This window comes from Cibotium barometz, chromosome 56, assembly GCF_041138505.1.
Source record: "Cibotium barometz isolate CiBa-2024 chromosome 56, ASM4113850v1, whole genome shotgun sequence".
Taxonomy (NCBI): Eukaryota; Viridiplantae; Streptophyta; class Polypodiopsida; order Cyatheales; family Cibotiaceae; genus Cibotium; species Cibotium barometz.
In genome coordinates, this window is record NC_141101.1 from 38,167,697 (window position 1) to 38,180,988 (window position 13,292).

At 45.2% G+C, this 13,292-nt stretch overlaps 1 protein-coding gene across 1 annotated transcript in view; it reads left to right on the forward strand.

Annotated features, from left to right (window-relative positions):
- CHR24 (chromatin remodeling 24) overlaps nucleotides 1–13,020 on the forward strand; it is a 66,089-nt gene extending 53,069 nt beyond the window's left edge. The window contains exons 9-21 of the mRNA XM_086791036.1: nucleotides 8,112–8,249; nucleotides 8,383–8,460; nucleotides 8,556–8,768; nucleotides 8,885–8,956; nucleotides 9,046–9,126; nucleotides 9,208–9,326; nucleotides 9,660–9,771; nucleotides 11,445–11,513; nucleotides 11,628–11,722; nucleotides 11,860–12,000; nucleotides 12,095–12,163; nucleotides 12,237–12,351; nucleotides 12,436–13,020. Coding sequence (XP_086647162.1) covers nucleotides 8,112–8,249; nucleotides 8,383–8,460; nucleotides 8,556–8,768; nucleotides 8,885–8,956; nucleotides 9,046–9,126; nucleotides 9,208–9,326; nucleotides 9,660–9,771; nucleotides 11,445–11,513; nucleotides 11,628–11,722; nucleotides 11,860–12,000; nucleotides 12,095–12,163; nucleotides 12,237–12,351; nucleotides 12,436–12,849 — 1,716 coding nt within the window. The 3' untranslated portion in view covers nucleotides 12,850–13,020. The remainder of the gene's footprint in view (nucleotides 1–8,111; nucleotides 8,250–8,382; nucleotides 8,461–8,555; nucleotides 8,769–8,884; nucleotides 8,957–9,045; nucleotides 9,127–9,207; nucleotides 9,327–9,659; nucleotides 9,772–11,444; nucleotides 11,514–11,627; nucleotides 11,723–11,859; nucleotides 12,001–12,094; nucleotides 12,164–12,236; nucleotides 12,352–12,435) is intronic.
- The last annotated feature ends 272 nt before the right edge of the window (nucleotides 13,021–13,292 follow it).

The window sequence follows — 13,292 nt, forward strand, 5'->3', positions numbered from 1 at the left end:
GTGTGGAAGATCATAACCTTGGTTTTCCCAAGGTTCACTGTGAGCCCCTGCTGTGCGCAGAAGTCATCAAGAGCCACAAGGTGTCTTTGAAGCCCAACCTGCGTGTCGGATACCAAGACGATGTCATCAGCATAAAGCATAACATGGACAGTAATACCTGATAGCTCAACCCCAGAGCCTCCTCCATGTGTGATGTAATCGACCACCTCATCAATATAGAGCCCAAAGAGCGTGGGGGAGAGCGGGCACCCCTGCTTCACACCAATGGTGCTAGCAACTGTGTCGGACAAGCCTCCTGGACACCGGACTCTCCCAAAGACCTGCTCATATAGCCTGTATATGCCCCACATCATGTCTGAAGGTATGCCTAGTGTCTGTAGTCGCCGAAAGAGGCGCTCTTTGGGCACAGTATCAAATGCCTTGCGGAAATCCACAAAGCAACAATAGAGCCGTTGCCTCCGTGCCTTGGCCTGATCAATCAGGCACCTCAATGTAAAAATGTGGTCGATGGTCGAGAAGACTCGACGGAAGCCTGCCTGGCCTGCTGCTCTCAATCCCCCAACCTCTGCATGAGTGCTCAGCTCTCTGCCTCCAAAACTGCCCCGTATAGTTTGGCCAATATATGGCCAATCATGACGGTCCTGTAGTTCCCGGGGTCTAGTACATCTCCCGCTTTATGGATCGGCACAATAGTGTGCATCGTCCACTCAGCCGGAAACCCCTCTGACAGAGCTCTGTTGAAGAGATGAGCAAGAAATGGTGCCAATGTATCAATAGCATAGATGAGATGCTCTCCTTGTAATCCTGTATGATCTGTCGCCCGTCCATGTTGGAGTCGGCATATGGCCCTCCTAACCATAGGTGGGGTGAAGAAGGTGGAGACTGTGGAGCATGGCTCTGTGGGCTCTGGTATAGGGGGCTGTGCAGGCACATCATAAAGTCTCTCTGCATATGTCTGCCAGGTCTGAGGATCGGCAATAGGTGTTGGAGTACGGGGCTCTCTGAGTCTCCTCCAAGCAGCAGCAGCATCTCTGCTCATGAGCATGTGATGTGTGTCCCAGTACTGAGCCTCCTCATAAGCTCGCCGCTTACGGCGGGTGAGAGTATGCATCCTCCTGCCTGCCTGCCTCCGGGTGATCTCCCCACGAGCCCTCTGCACTCGGAGACTGCGGTAAAGGTTTTTGCACTCATCATCATACCATCGGTTCTGGGGCATGCTCCCAGATGTAGGTGGCCGTCCTGTCTGTATGTGGTATGGGAAACTCCTCGCGGCTGTGGAGTGCAGTACATGTGAGAGCTGGGAGGTGAGCATGGCCATGGGTGCCGATGGATCTAAGGCAAATAGCTGATCATGAACATGATAGTCGTACACCTCGGCTAGGTCCTGAGTGAAGTGAAAAATAGTGTGTGGTGGCTGTATGATGGGTGGGTGGGTGTCCAATAAGCTCCTGAAAGTGAGGGATAGGTATGTATGATCCGCCCCAATGGGGCATGGTGGTACGGTGAAGTGAGACACCATATCTGCTGCCTCTCGGGATCCCATCACATAATCCACTGTACTACTGCCGCCTCCCACTGGAAAGCAAGTCAACCCACCTGAATCTGGCCACTGAGTCATCCCGTTATAAATAACGAGATGGTGTCGGGACCCAAGCTCCAGCAAATGTTGCCCATATCCAGTGCTGTCAGCTCCATCAGTGGAGATCCGAGTGGTCCCTGTATCCTCTGTAGCTAGCGGCTCTGGTCTCCGGGGATCCTCAAAGTCATAGATCTCGCACTGTCTGCTCTGAGTCCGTGCATTGAATTCCCCCATCAAGAAGACTTCTCCCAGTGTCGAATAGTGTAAGATCTCCTCAGATAAGACAGAGTATGGAGACTCACTAGCCTCTCCTCCACCCGGCTCCTCGGTGGTGGCAAACCGCGACCCCTTCGGAGGAAAGTAGCAAAGGGCGATATAAATCCATATGGTCTCCGAGAGGCGTAAGCTAATCCACATGTATCTCGCCTCCGAGTCTCGTGCTACGACTCGAACATGCTCATGTAACCCATGCCTGAAAAGCACTGCAATACCTCCTGAACCTCGGGAGGTGGTCTGTCTCATCCCCTGTCGGTGAGCTGACTCCCACTGATAATCCTCAACCCGTGGTAAGCCCCTCTCCGGGCTCTCATGTGTCTCTGTCATCAAGATGATATCCCGGCCCTCCATCACCTCCTCAAGTCTCCCTGGATGTGTCCATAGGACTCCATTACAGTTCCAGATTGCTATGTGTATCTCTTTTTCTTCATGTTGTTTCCTCCGTGTCTCATAGGCCAGATGGCGCTATTCGACCCTCTTCCCATCAATGTAGATGTGACCATCCCTATAATGTGCCTTCTTCCCTTCTTTGCGTGCCGCCTTGATCTTTGGCATGCATAATCTTCTGTGCTCCAGTTGCATCCATGTGAGGTCATCATCGAAGTAGATGGGGTCCCCTGGCAAGCTCCTCAAGATAGCCTGTCTTCTCATAAAGCTCATCCTACTCTCCTCGTCCGGGAACTGTAGCACTAAGGCCTTGCCTTTGGTGGAGTCCTTTGGGGTTGTCCTCCATACTCTAGTGAATGGGAGCGGCTCATCCTCCTTTAGTCCTAGCTTGGTACATAGGTTCTGCCCGTCAATCTCGGGCGTGGAGGTAGTGCTCTCTGGTATCCCTGTGACTCGGATGTTGAGGCGCCGGATCCGTCGCATCTTCTCTTCATCAAGAGTAGACTGCATCACGTGTACATCTTCTTGTGCCTCCTTCTTGATGTTCTTCTTCATCACTTGTACATCTTCTTGCACCTCCTTTTTGATGTTCTTCTTCATCACTTCTACCCATCCTTCGCGGGCCACCTCCATTTTCCCCTCGATTGTGTGGGTGAGGGTTTTGGTGATCTTCTCTTTGATTGCCTCTTTGTCCACCTCAAGAGTCTCTCCTTCCTCCCGTGGACGATCGCGTAAGGATGCCACTTCGCCCTTCAAAAGGTTGATTTCCTCCTGCATGGGGAGCTTTTCCTTCTCCCACTCCTCTTGCATGGTAAGCTTCTCTTCCTTCCATATTTCGGCTTCGGCCTCCAGCTTCCCCATGCGCGAGAGAGAGAGAGAGAGAGAGAGAGAGAGAGAGAGAGAGAGAGAGAGAGAGAGAGAGAGAGAGAGAGAGAGAGAGAACGCGGATCGATCTATGAAGGTGCTGATTTAGGGTTTGCAGCTACTGATTTAGGGTTTGCAGGTGTTGAATTAGGGTTTTCAGGTGCTGAATTAGGGTTTGAGAGAACGGGTTTTCTTTGCTTTTGTACATGGATTTGGATGACCCGGCTGCTGCTGTTGGTGGCATGGCTGCCAATAGCCTTAACATGGATCTTATTGAGTTCATTTCACAATTGTCTTGATTGCAGTGGATTTAAAAACATAGTGTGGGGAAAAGGAATAATTGGTAGTTTAATGGCATGACAACCAGCTTCATCCTTTCACCACATTTTCCCCAGCTTGGATTTTCCTATCTCCTTGAACTCTCCTTTTCCCATCTGTTGACCAAAGTCTGTACCCTTCCCCTCTTGAATAAAATGACATCCTCTCGTTTCACAATTGTCTTGATTGCAGTGGATTTCAAACAGTGGGGACAAGCAGTAATTGGTAGTTTGCGTTTCTTATTCAGAGCTTTTGCCATTATCACTGTACTAGGCTGCCTTTTTTTTCTCCCATATGAAGCTGTGTGTTAGCATAAGCCCACCCTTTTTGCAAGATTCCTTGGTATTATTTTCATATATGGTGTGAGAACTAGAAGATCATAAAGCCATCCAACAGATGCTCTACATCAGAGGCCCAACATTCAACCCAAGACACCAGCTTTCTGCTCGCCACCGCCAGCCACCATTTGCAGCACCGGCCCATCTAATTGAAGCTACCAATTTAGGACTTTCGCAGAAATTTGGGGCTCTTATGGAAAATCATCAAATTGGAGCTCCACCATTCACAAGAATTCATGGCTTTTTCATAAGTGAGTCTCTTGTACCAAATTGAAGCCTTTGTATCCATAGAAATTTGGGGCTTTACAAAAATCAAGCCTCCTACATCAAATTGGAGCTTTTGCAATGCCATGGAAGGTCCAAGCATCTGCAATAGGGCATCATTGCCTTCCGTAACAAAATTTGCATCCGCACTGGCATGTAAACGTCGTCGAAAGAGACTACTCTTCGTTGACATGGGTTCTCTACTCGGGAAGTCCCTCAAAATCTAAATTAAATAGTGTTTTCTTTCGTAATGCTCCATCATTCTCTTTTTTACCCTTTCTTAGAGCAAAGGGGGGTTGTCTTGATAGATTGATGTAGGGTGTCATCTGGTGGGCAAGCTCTTATATCGTGGGCTTGTAATGAGAGTTTGGGTGTTGGCATCAGTGTGTTCTTTTATATCACGTGATTGCAGATTAGAGTCCATATCACTACGACTAATGAAAGTTTGCCAGACATCACCTCCACTCGAAGGGGGTTTGTTGGGTATTTTGGAGTTAGTTGGTGTGAACACCCTCTTTGTGTGTGAACAACCCTTACCAAGTTTTGGTCAAAAGATAAGGCTTGATGCCTATAAAAGCATGTACTTAGGTGGTTCTACTAACATGGAGTATCATTTGAGTTGTGCAATCTCTCTCTCTCTCTCTCTCTCTCTCTCTCTCTCACACACACACACACACACACACACACACATTTTTTTTTTTTGGGGGGTGAAAACACTGTTTCTATCAAATAGTAAACTGCATAGTCATAGTCACCCGAAGCGGGTGGAGCTATGAGAACGAACTAAAAAAACTGGGAAAGTTCTTCAAACTGTCGGAGAGAAAGCTCACCAAGATCATAGCAATCTCGCAGAGACCGGAGTAGAGCAGCACGAAAATAGGGGAAGGGATGAACAACATCCCCAAAAAAGTGCATATGATTTTTGGTGGAATAGATGGTCCAGTCCAAAGAGCCCAGAATCGCACCCATGCGAAGAAATCATCATACCCCGATAAGGCCGGGGGCACGCACGCACGCACGCACGCGCGCACGCACGCACGTACACGCACGTGCACGCACACGCACACACAGAGACGGTAGCATTGCGCATTTGCCATATTGTCGAGACTCTAACCCAAGAAAGAATGCAGCGTTATCTTTTAATCTTGGATTGCAGATTGCCCACACCAAAAAGCCAAAAGCTCTTGGAGCATCTTCTACGAGGGAAACGAGCAGCCAGACCATCAGCCATACGTGCCAAGAACTGTTTGGAATAGTACAATGCCATAACAGATGTGGCACAGTCTCAATGTGACTACGACTTCTACATTATCTATCAGATGCAATACCACGTTTCATAAGAATATTAGAAATTGGCAACGTTCAAACATCTCCATAGAAAAAATCTTTGTTTGAGTGGAAGACAGTTTTTCCATACACATTGTAGGCGTTTCTTCCACCAACTTTGAGGTTTATTCAGAACCCATAAATGATTCGCATGCCCCTATATCCATGGTTGTGGAAGTAAATGTTGGTACATGGCTACTTGGGCTTGTATTCAGGGGTCCTCTCGTTCTGCGTAGGCAAAGCGCGCTATATTTATGCGAGAGTGGGACCATGGCATCATGATGCTCTTGAGTGGTTGAAATTACCTAACATATTGGGGTGATTCTATTCTATTCCAGTTTATAGCTGTGATTGTTGTATGCCTTTTTCAGACTTAATAGAAGTCTTTCTTGAAAAAAAAAATGGTGGTACATGGAGCCTGCGGGTAATTGTATGCAATCGTAATCGGCTTCCATCAGGATGCTGGAAAGCTCAATCATGTATTCTATTATGCGGATCTAAAGGGGGCACTGGTTCGAGAGGATGCAGCGTATCTTTGAGCTTTCTCCATAGTGGCCTATGATGCATACCAAGGACATATCTTCTACAAGCCTGCGGAAAAGAAAGCACAATGCCACTGTCATCCACTAAATCTTCTATTTGATTTTTGGCAAATCTTGCAAGGGAATATAGTTTTCATGGCTATTTAAAGGCTAGAGACTCAGGATGTAGAGAGCTCAGAGGACCAATGAATACTTTCCAAGCACATGGAATTGCCTTGAGGAGCTTCCCTACCATACCATGAAATAGTGGACATTATATGCTTCCAATCCTTCACAATGCGGTTGATATATGAGCAGCCCGCAATCCAACCTTCAAATTTCCCAATTGTCACATCCCAATTAGTGGGAATCGAGTTACCATATGTAGAAGTAGACATGGTGGTCATCAAGGTTGACATTGTTATTGTTTAGGGCTGTTTTTGTTCCAGAAATGTTGGAATCAAGGTTGCCTTTCTGGCTAGCACATGGAAATATAGATTCATGACATTAAGACTTCCATGTGATTTAGGCAAACATCTATACTAATATTTGAGGAGCCTCAAGCCTTTCTTAATGGGCTTTGTTTTCCAAAATAGCTCCATGGCTTCCATAATGTAGAAGTGTAAATCCACCTTTAGCCAGCAGTTGATCAATGGAAGATAAAACTGAACATATGCCACAATGATCGATTGGACTATGCGCAACCGTACATTCAGCAGCCATGTAGACAATTTCTAGTATTTCAATTTTGATTTGAGTCTTTGGAGCATCCAATCACATGCTTGTTTGGTTGTCAACCCCCAACCCAAGGGGTATCTCAAGTGTTTGACAATGCCATCCGGAGGGATTACTTCTCCAGACCATAAATTATAGTGCCAATCTATACATTTCATTGGGAGCAATTTGGATTTTGAAAAATTTATACGTAAACCAGCAACATTGCCATACATGTCTAGCAGTTGCATAATACACGTAAGATTAGAAGGTGTATTTTGTGGCACGAAGAAGGTATCATCAACATACGCGCCAGAAAGTCTTTATTTCTTGGAAAGCAAATGCTTGTGAGATGCTGTGAGCAGCAATGGATGGATGGCAATAGCAAACAAAAGGGCACTCAAAGGACAACATTGGCGAATAGATTTTCCTAGAGGCCAAGCATCCGACAATTCACCTTGTAGAATACATTGGTCAGTACTACTCTGATTCAACTAGAAAATGACATTTTGCATTATATCTCTGAAACCTATAGCCACCATGACTTGTTTAATGAACTCTCAATGAATCATGTCAAATGCCTTAGCAATATCCACCTGCCTGATCAAAATATCATGTTTTGTGTAATTAGCATACTCCATAGCAACATAGGCATTGGCTATATTACCATATATTTGTCGGCGTGGAACAAACCTATACTGTTGTGGATGCAATTTTGCATTCATCAAATCGGCTACCCTCGTCGCAATCATTTTGGCAACCAATTTATAGACCAGAAGCATTAATGCTATAGGTCGCCATTTTGCAAGTGAGTTAGAAAGTTGTTTTTTAGGATTAAGTTTGAGTAATCCTTCCTTTCAACAACAGAGTGGCAAAGAACCGTGCTCCCAAGCAGTATAGACCATGTGAAGAATGGGAGTTTTCAAATCATCCCAAAAAGCTTGGAAGAATTCAAGTGTCAAACCATCCCAATCAGGGGCTTTCCAAGTGCCCATGTGGTTCAAAGCATCACTAAATTCTTGCTATGTAAATCGACATTCAAAAATCCAAACTTTCTTCTGCAGACATTATGGGGTGAACTTGAGCAATAAACTCTTCATTTTTCAAAGCCTCCAGTTGGTTGTATGGGTGGCAACAACATAGAATATGGGTAAAAGTGCTGGCAGTTAAGATTCTATTTGATTCGAAGCACTTTGCCTACCAAGCTTTGTTAGAAATCATGTTTTTTTTGGGTGTGTCATGGATTCTACACGTTTACATGCCCTTGACTAAACTGCAGTTGCATTATGTGATGGATTTTGGACGTTTGCTTGCTGTCAGACTTGCCTACATGTCTGTTGAGAATGGTTTGGTTGCTTGCTTAGTGTAAGTATTCTTGTGTAATCTTCAATACTACATATCAAATCTCTAATGTCTCACTTTCATGTGACCAATTCCTTACTAAAAATGCTAGAAATCTTTAATGTCTCACTTTCATGTGTCCAATTCCTTCCTAAAAATGCTGCATTATCTTATCGCAATCAGGAATTGCGGAGGCGGATTGCTCCTTTCTTTTTGCGGCGAATGAAAAGCGAGGTCTTCCCCAACTCTGGTGACACAGCAGATCGCAAACTCTCTAGGAAAACTGATATCATAGTGTGGCTTCGGCTTACAGAACGGCAGGTGCACTAAGCTTATGATAATTGTATCGTTCGTCTTAGTGGCTAATTATGCAATGCTGCAACATGGGCACCTATTATATGTAGGTAAGGAGCTACATTGTATGTCTTATTTCTCCTTTGTTGGTTGATGGTAGAGGGAACTGTACACAGCTTTTCTTGAGAGCAAAACAGCCCATCAGTCACTGGAAGGCTCAGCTTTGGCAGCTTTGACTGTAAGGCACATTCATGTTATAATTTGCATGAGTTGTGTATGCCACCTAGTTTTTGCTTGAGAACATGATTGAAATATACATTGTTCATGCATCAGGTGCTTAAGAAAATTTGCGACCACCCGTCTCTCTTAACACAGCGAGCAGCAGACGATATTGCGGAAGGGATGGAGTCAATGCTTAGCGCAGAAGATGCAGTAGCAGCTGAGGTCATGAGTGCTTCTATAGCCAGGCTCATGGAGGCGGATGAAAGCTATACTGGATCACATGGGGCCATATCATGTAAAATTGCATTCATCATGACTCTGCTGGTAAGTAAACACACTCTTTGGCCGAACAGATATCTGCAAGCGCTTGTGTGCATTATGAATATTAGAATTGGTCTCTGCATCTCTAGCTGTTGAAATGTTTTTACACGCATGCTCAGGAAAAGCTAGACGAAGAAGGACATCGTACTCTGGTGTTTGCCCAGACCCGAAAAATGCTTGACATTATACAGGTGCCACATGCTTCCTTGGTTTCTCCTTTTGCTCACCATTTCTAAGGGAGCCCACCTAATTTGTGCCATGCAAACATGTCCTTAAACAGAAAGAAGTTATCAGAAAACACTATTGTTTTCGTCGTATTGATGGAACCATGAAAGCGTCTGACAGGGAAAAATTTGTGCAGGTATTCATGAAGCTTTCATTTATCTTGCATGTAAGTGTTTGAAAAACCTTCCATATTTTGATCTTGGTTTCTTGATTACAGGAGTTTCAAAGGGATCCTTCTATTCCCATCTTTCTATTAACATCAAAAGTTGGGGGATTGGGACTTACTCTGACAGCAGCAGATCGAGTCATTATTGTTGATCCGGCATGGAATCCAAGGCAAGTGCCTAAGCATCTGGAACTTGATTGCAGAAGACTTGCTAGAAGTCAATGCTCCACCCTCAGTTTTGCGTTGGTGTGTGTGGGCCACTTGGTGATGTTCACCTTAAGAACTTGGGTAGACATTGAGGTGGGGTGTTAGAAATCGATACCCCACGTTGCTGCTATCCTGTGCCAGGCATCCGAGCTGTGTAAGGCTCCCTTTATGAGGAGCAGCCATGTTGGAGCAGCTCGCCTGGCTTTGGGGCATTGGTTTCTAACATGACATGCCCGACATGGGGTATTGCAGGCTCATATGCACATTATCTGTATTGATGGTTTCTATCTTGGCAGCACGGACAACCAAAGCGTTGATCGGGCGTATCGAATCGGACAAAAGCTAGATGTGGTTGTCTACCGATTAATGACAAGTGGAACGATTGAAGAAAAGATTTATAGAAAACAGGTAAATTCCATATTGTTTAATGCCTTGAAATGCTGCTGAATCCTGATCATCTCCCACTTGGAGTCCTGTGTACCAGGGTGTCATTTGAGTCTCTTATCATGGTGATCTTAGGAGATCCGAAGGTAAGGCCATGCCAGTGTCATCCTTGTAGTGTAGAGTGGGGCAACCATGTGAGGACAAAAGGATGAAAGGACCAGATGTACGAGAGATCAGAGCAAAACAACATAGCATGAAATGGGTGAGTAAGTCTATATATGATGGTGAGTGAAAATATGTATAAGAGGCCCTCTGATGTGAGCAGACTCTGAGTAGAAGAAGACCAGTGCACAAGCAAGGATGATGTCGGAGGTAAAGCACGGTTGGTGACGAAGGCTTGTGTCGATGTGGGGCAAAGGCACTCCGTGGGTGTCGAAGGCTCGCGTTGGTGGGTGCAGAGGCACTTTGGGGTGGTAGTGACCTAAGTGGTGGACCGTGGTGAGGAGCAGAGAGGGTTGGCGTCCCGAGTATAGAAGTGGTGCAAGCTCTGGTGACAAGGGTGCTGCAATACCTAAGGGATGGAGAGGAGCAGAGAGGGTTGCGATCCCGAGTGGTGTGAGATGGTGAGCAGAGAGTGGGCTGCTGTCCCAAGTTAAACTATAGAAGAAAAACGATGATGAACTGTAGCAGAGAGTGGAAGGTAAACTGTAGGAAAAACGATGAAGTATTGTAGTAGAGAGTGGGCTAATGTCCCAAGATATGTACTGATGATAAAACGCTGAGGTGCTGTACTGTGTAGCACAGAGGGCTGCTGTCCCATGAACTGAAGAAAAAAACGCTGAGGTGCTGTATGTAGCAGAGAGGGTTGCTGTCCCATGAGATGTGATAAAATGCTGGTGTGCTCTGTGTAGCAGAGAGGGCTTCTGTCCCATGAACCAATGTAAAACGCTGATGTGCTGGAGCTGACAGACGCAGATGATGAAGCAGATGGAGTGCAGGCCCCGGCAGCAGCAACAGCCAGCAGGTGTGGTACCGGATGTGTGCAATGATGTGGTATGGTCTGCTGAATGATGAGGCTCTCCTATATATAGTCACCTAGTGAGTGGGGCTGCTGGTCGGCCAGCAGGCTAGGGGCTGTCGGCCAGCAGCAAGACCCACAAAATCCAAAATAAAACCAATAAAATCCCCTTTTTAGGGCTGGACAAAATGTCATTTTCACACAAACCATCTACATCGCCCGTCCATGTGATGAAACAACTAGTGGGTGGACTTTAGTGAGTTTATTTGTGGCATACCTGTTGTGCTACTGGGCAGTCCCAAAGGCAGCGCTGTTGAGATTCTGTCAATGCTCTGTAGTGCTGACTAGTAGTAGGGAGCCCACTGTGAGCTGCAAAGGGAAAAGCTTAAAGCATTGACACTGATAATTGCTCCAAACTTCAAAGACACCATGACGGGAAGTATTTGCTGAATACAAAATTGTCTGTCACTGAATAGGCCTGCTATAAGTAGGGCTCCTGGCACCACTCTAGTTGTGCCCATAGGCATGTGGATCTGTTTTCTGGATAATGTGCTACTACATGATTTGGCACCTCTTTCTCCCTTGGTGTAATTATGCTGTGTTATACAGATACTCTCAATACAAGTCAGAAAAGTATCCCCTCAATGTGAGAAAGCTTACATGCTTTACTTGCCACCAGGTTTTCAAAGGGGGTCTGTTCAAGGTGGCAACAGAACATAAAGAGCAATTTCGCTATTTTTCTCATCAGGTTCGTCCAAGCACCGCTTGTATGTTTGATATGCTTTGGTACAAGGCCGTTTGAACTTTGTTTGCATGTGATTGTATCCAAGCCATGAAATACATACCTTGTATTGCATTGCAGGAACTGCGGGAGCTATTAACGCTTCCCAAGACTGGTTTTGATATCTCGGTGACACAGCAACAGCTCCATGAGGAACACAGCAGACAATATGAAAGGTAAACATCTAAATAATCAACTACCTGCAGTGTCTTTGATGTTAAGCATGAGAGTTAATGAACCCAATCATTTTGAGGGCTAATTAGAAGCCTATGAACTTGAATCAAAGTGAACCTAATTTCCACTTAACTGTCAGAGACGAGCAATTAAAAGATCACATCAAATTCTTGGAGAGTCAGAACATTGCAGGAGTTAGCCATCATGATCTCCTGTTCTCAAAGCAAGCTCCAGAGTTGCCTGCTGCAGAGAATGAGGCTTTGTTGAGCTGGGATTCTCAGTATGAAATCTGATGCTCTCTTCTCTCTTGTGTGCTTCCTTCAAATTGTCAAAACAATGCTGGTTTTGAGTTCTCAAGTTGATCTCCTTTACAGGAAGTGGCGACATGGAGCTCCTGAGAAGCGGCTGGAAATGGCAAGCCTTCCTCCACAAGAGTTGGCAAGGTAAACTAGTGGTTATAATGATCAGAGACTTCCATCTCTGCTTGCATTTATCTAAACATTTCTCTTACTGCAGGACATGGATTGAGGAGAAAACCACCCCATGCGAATCCAAAGAAGCTTTATTAGAGAGGCAGAAACTAGAGGTTTCTGCACATATCAGTCGCCTGTTGTGTACCTTGGCAGATAAGGTACTACATGAGTTTTCTTCTGTTTTCCAATTCTTCTTGCTTTTTCGGTGTCTTGAGTGTCGATGGTATGCTGTTCCTATGCAGGCACTCATCTCAAGGCTTCCTGACAAGGGAGACAATTTAAAAAAGAAGCTAGAAGATCTTTGCAATCAGCTCAAGAGTCTTGAATATATAAGCTTGACGGAAAAAGATGATGTGGCAACATATTCAACAAATAAGACCTCTGTTTCAGTATCACATCAAGATGCGAAGGTGGCATCTGTCATCAGTGGAACTTCCGGTCAAAGTGTGAAGACTACTACCCAGGGAGTGACAAAAGTGAAGGTGGAGGGCCAGTCATCTAATCAACATGTACATGACAATGTAAAGCACCATCGAGCAGAGACGTTCATACCTCACAAGCCCAGCACATCAAGTGATGTGAAGGCTCCAAAGACAGACCCTGAAAGTCCTGAGCTTGATGAGGTGGCTTCATATCTGGCAGCTCTGAATCTGTGAAAAAACTTGGAACTATCATTGTAACTCACCTCCATGTTGCAGCAATGCGCACATCTGCTAAAGGCACATGAGACTGGACAAGTTTTGCGCCATATCAAGCGGTTACTATGTAATTATTGAAAAAGCATTCTTTTTTGTCGATGTATATTGAAAAATATTTTTTTGGGCTAATATTCTCTGTCTCTGTCTCTCTCTCTCTCTCTCCGCGCACCTGAATTGAGAGATCCTTTCAAGTACCATTCCTTGCACTTTTTTTGTCATATAGATCATTACGTGATTGAAGGTTGGAGGGAATAGGCTGGGAATACATGAGATGACGTTACACAGTGACTTCTGTTACCCCCATTAATGAAATTCTATATTTCAAAGCTTTACTAAAATGAAACACAACACTTTTTATAAATCTAACATACTCCTGGACTCAATATATATATGGGTCCAAA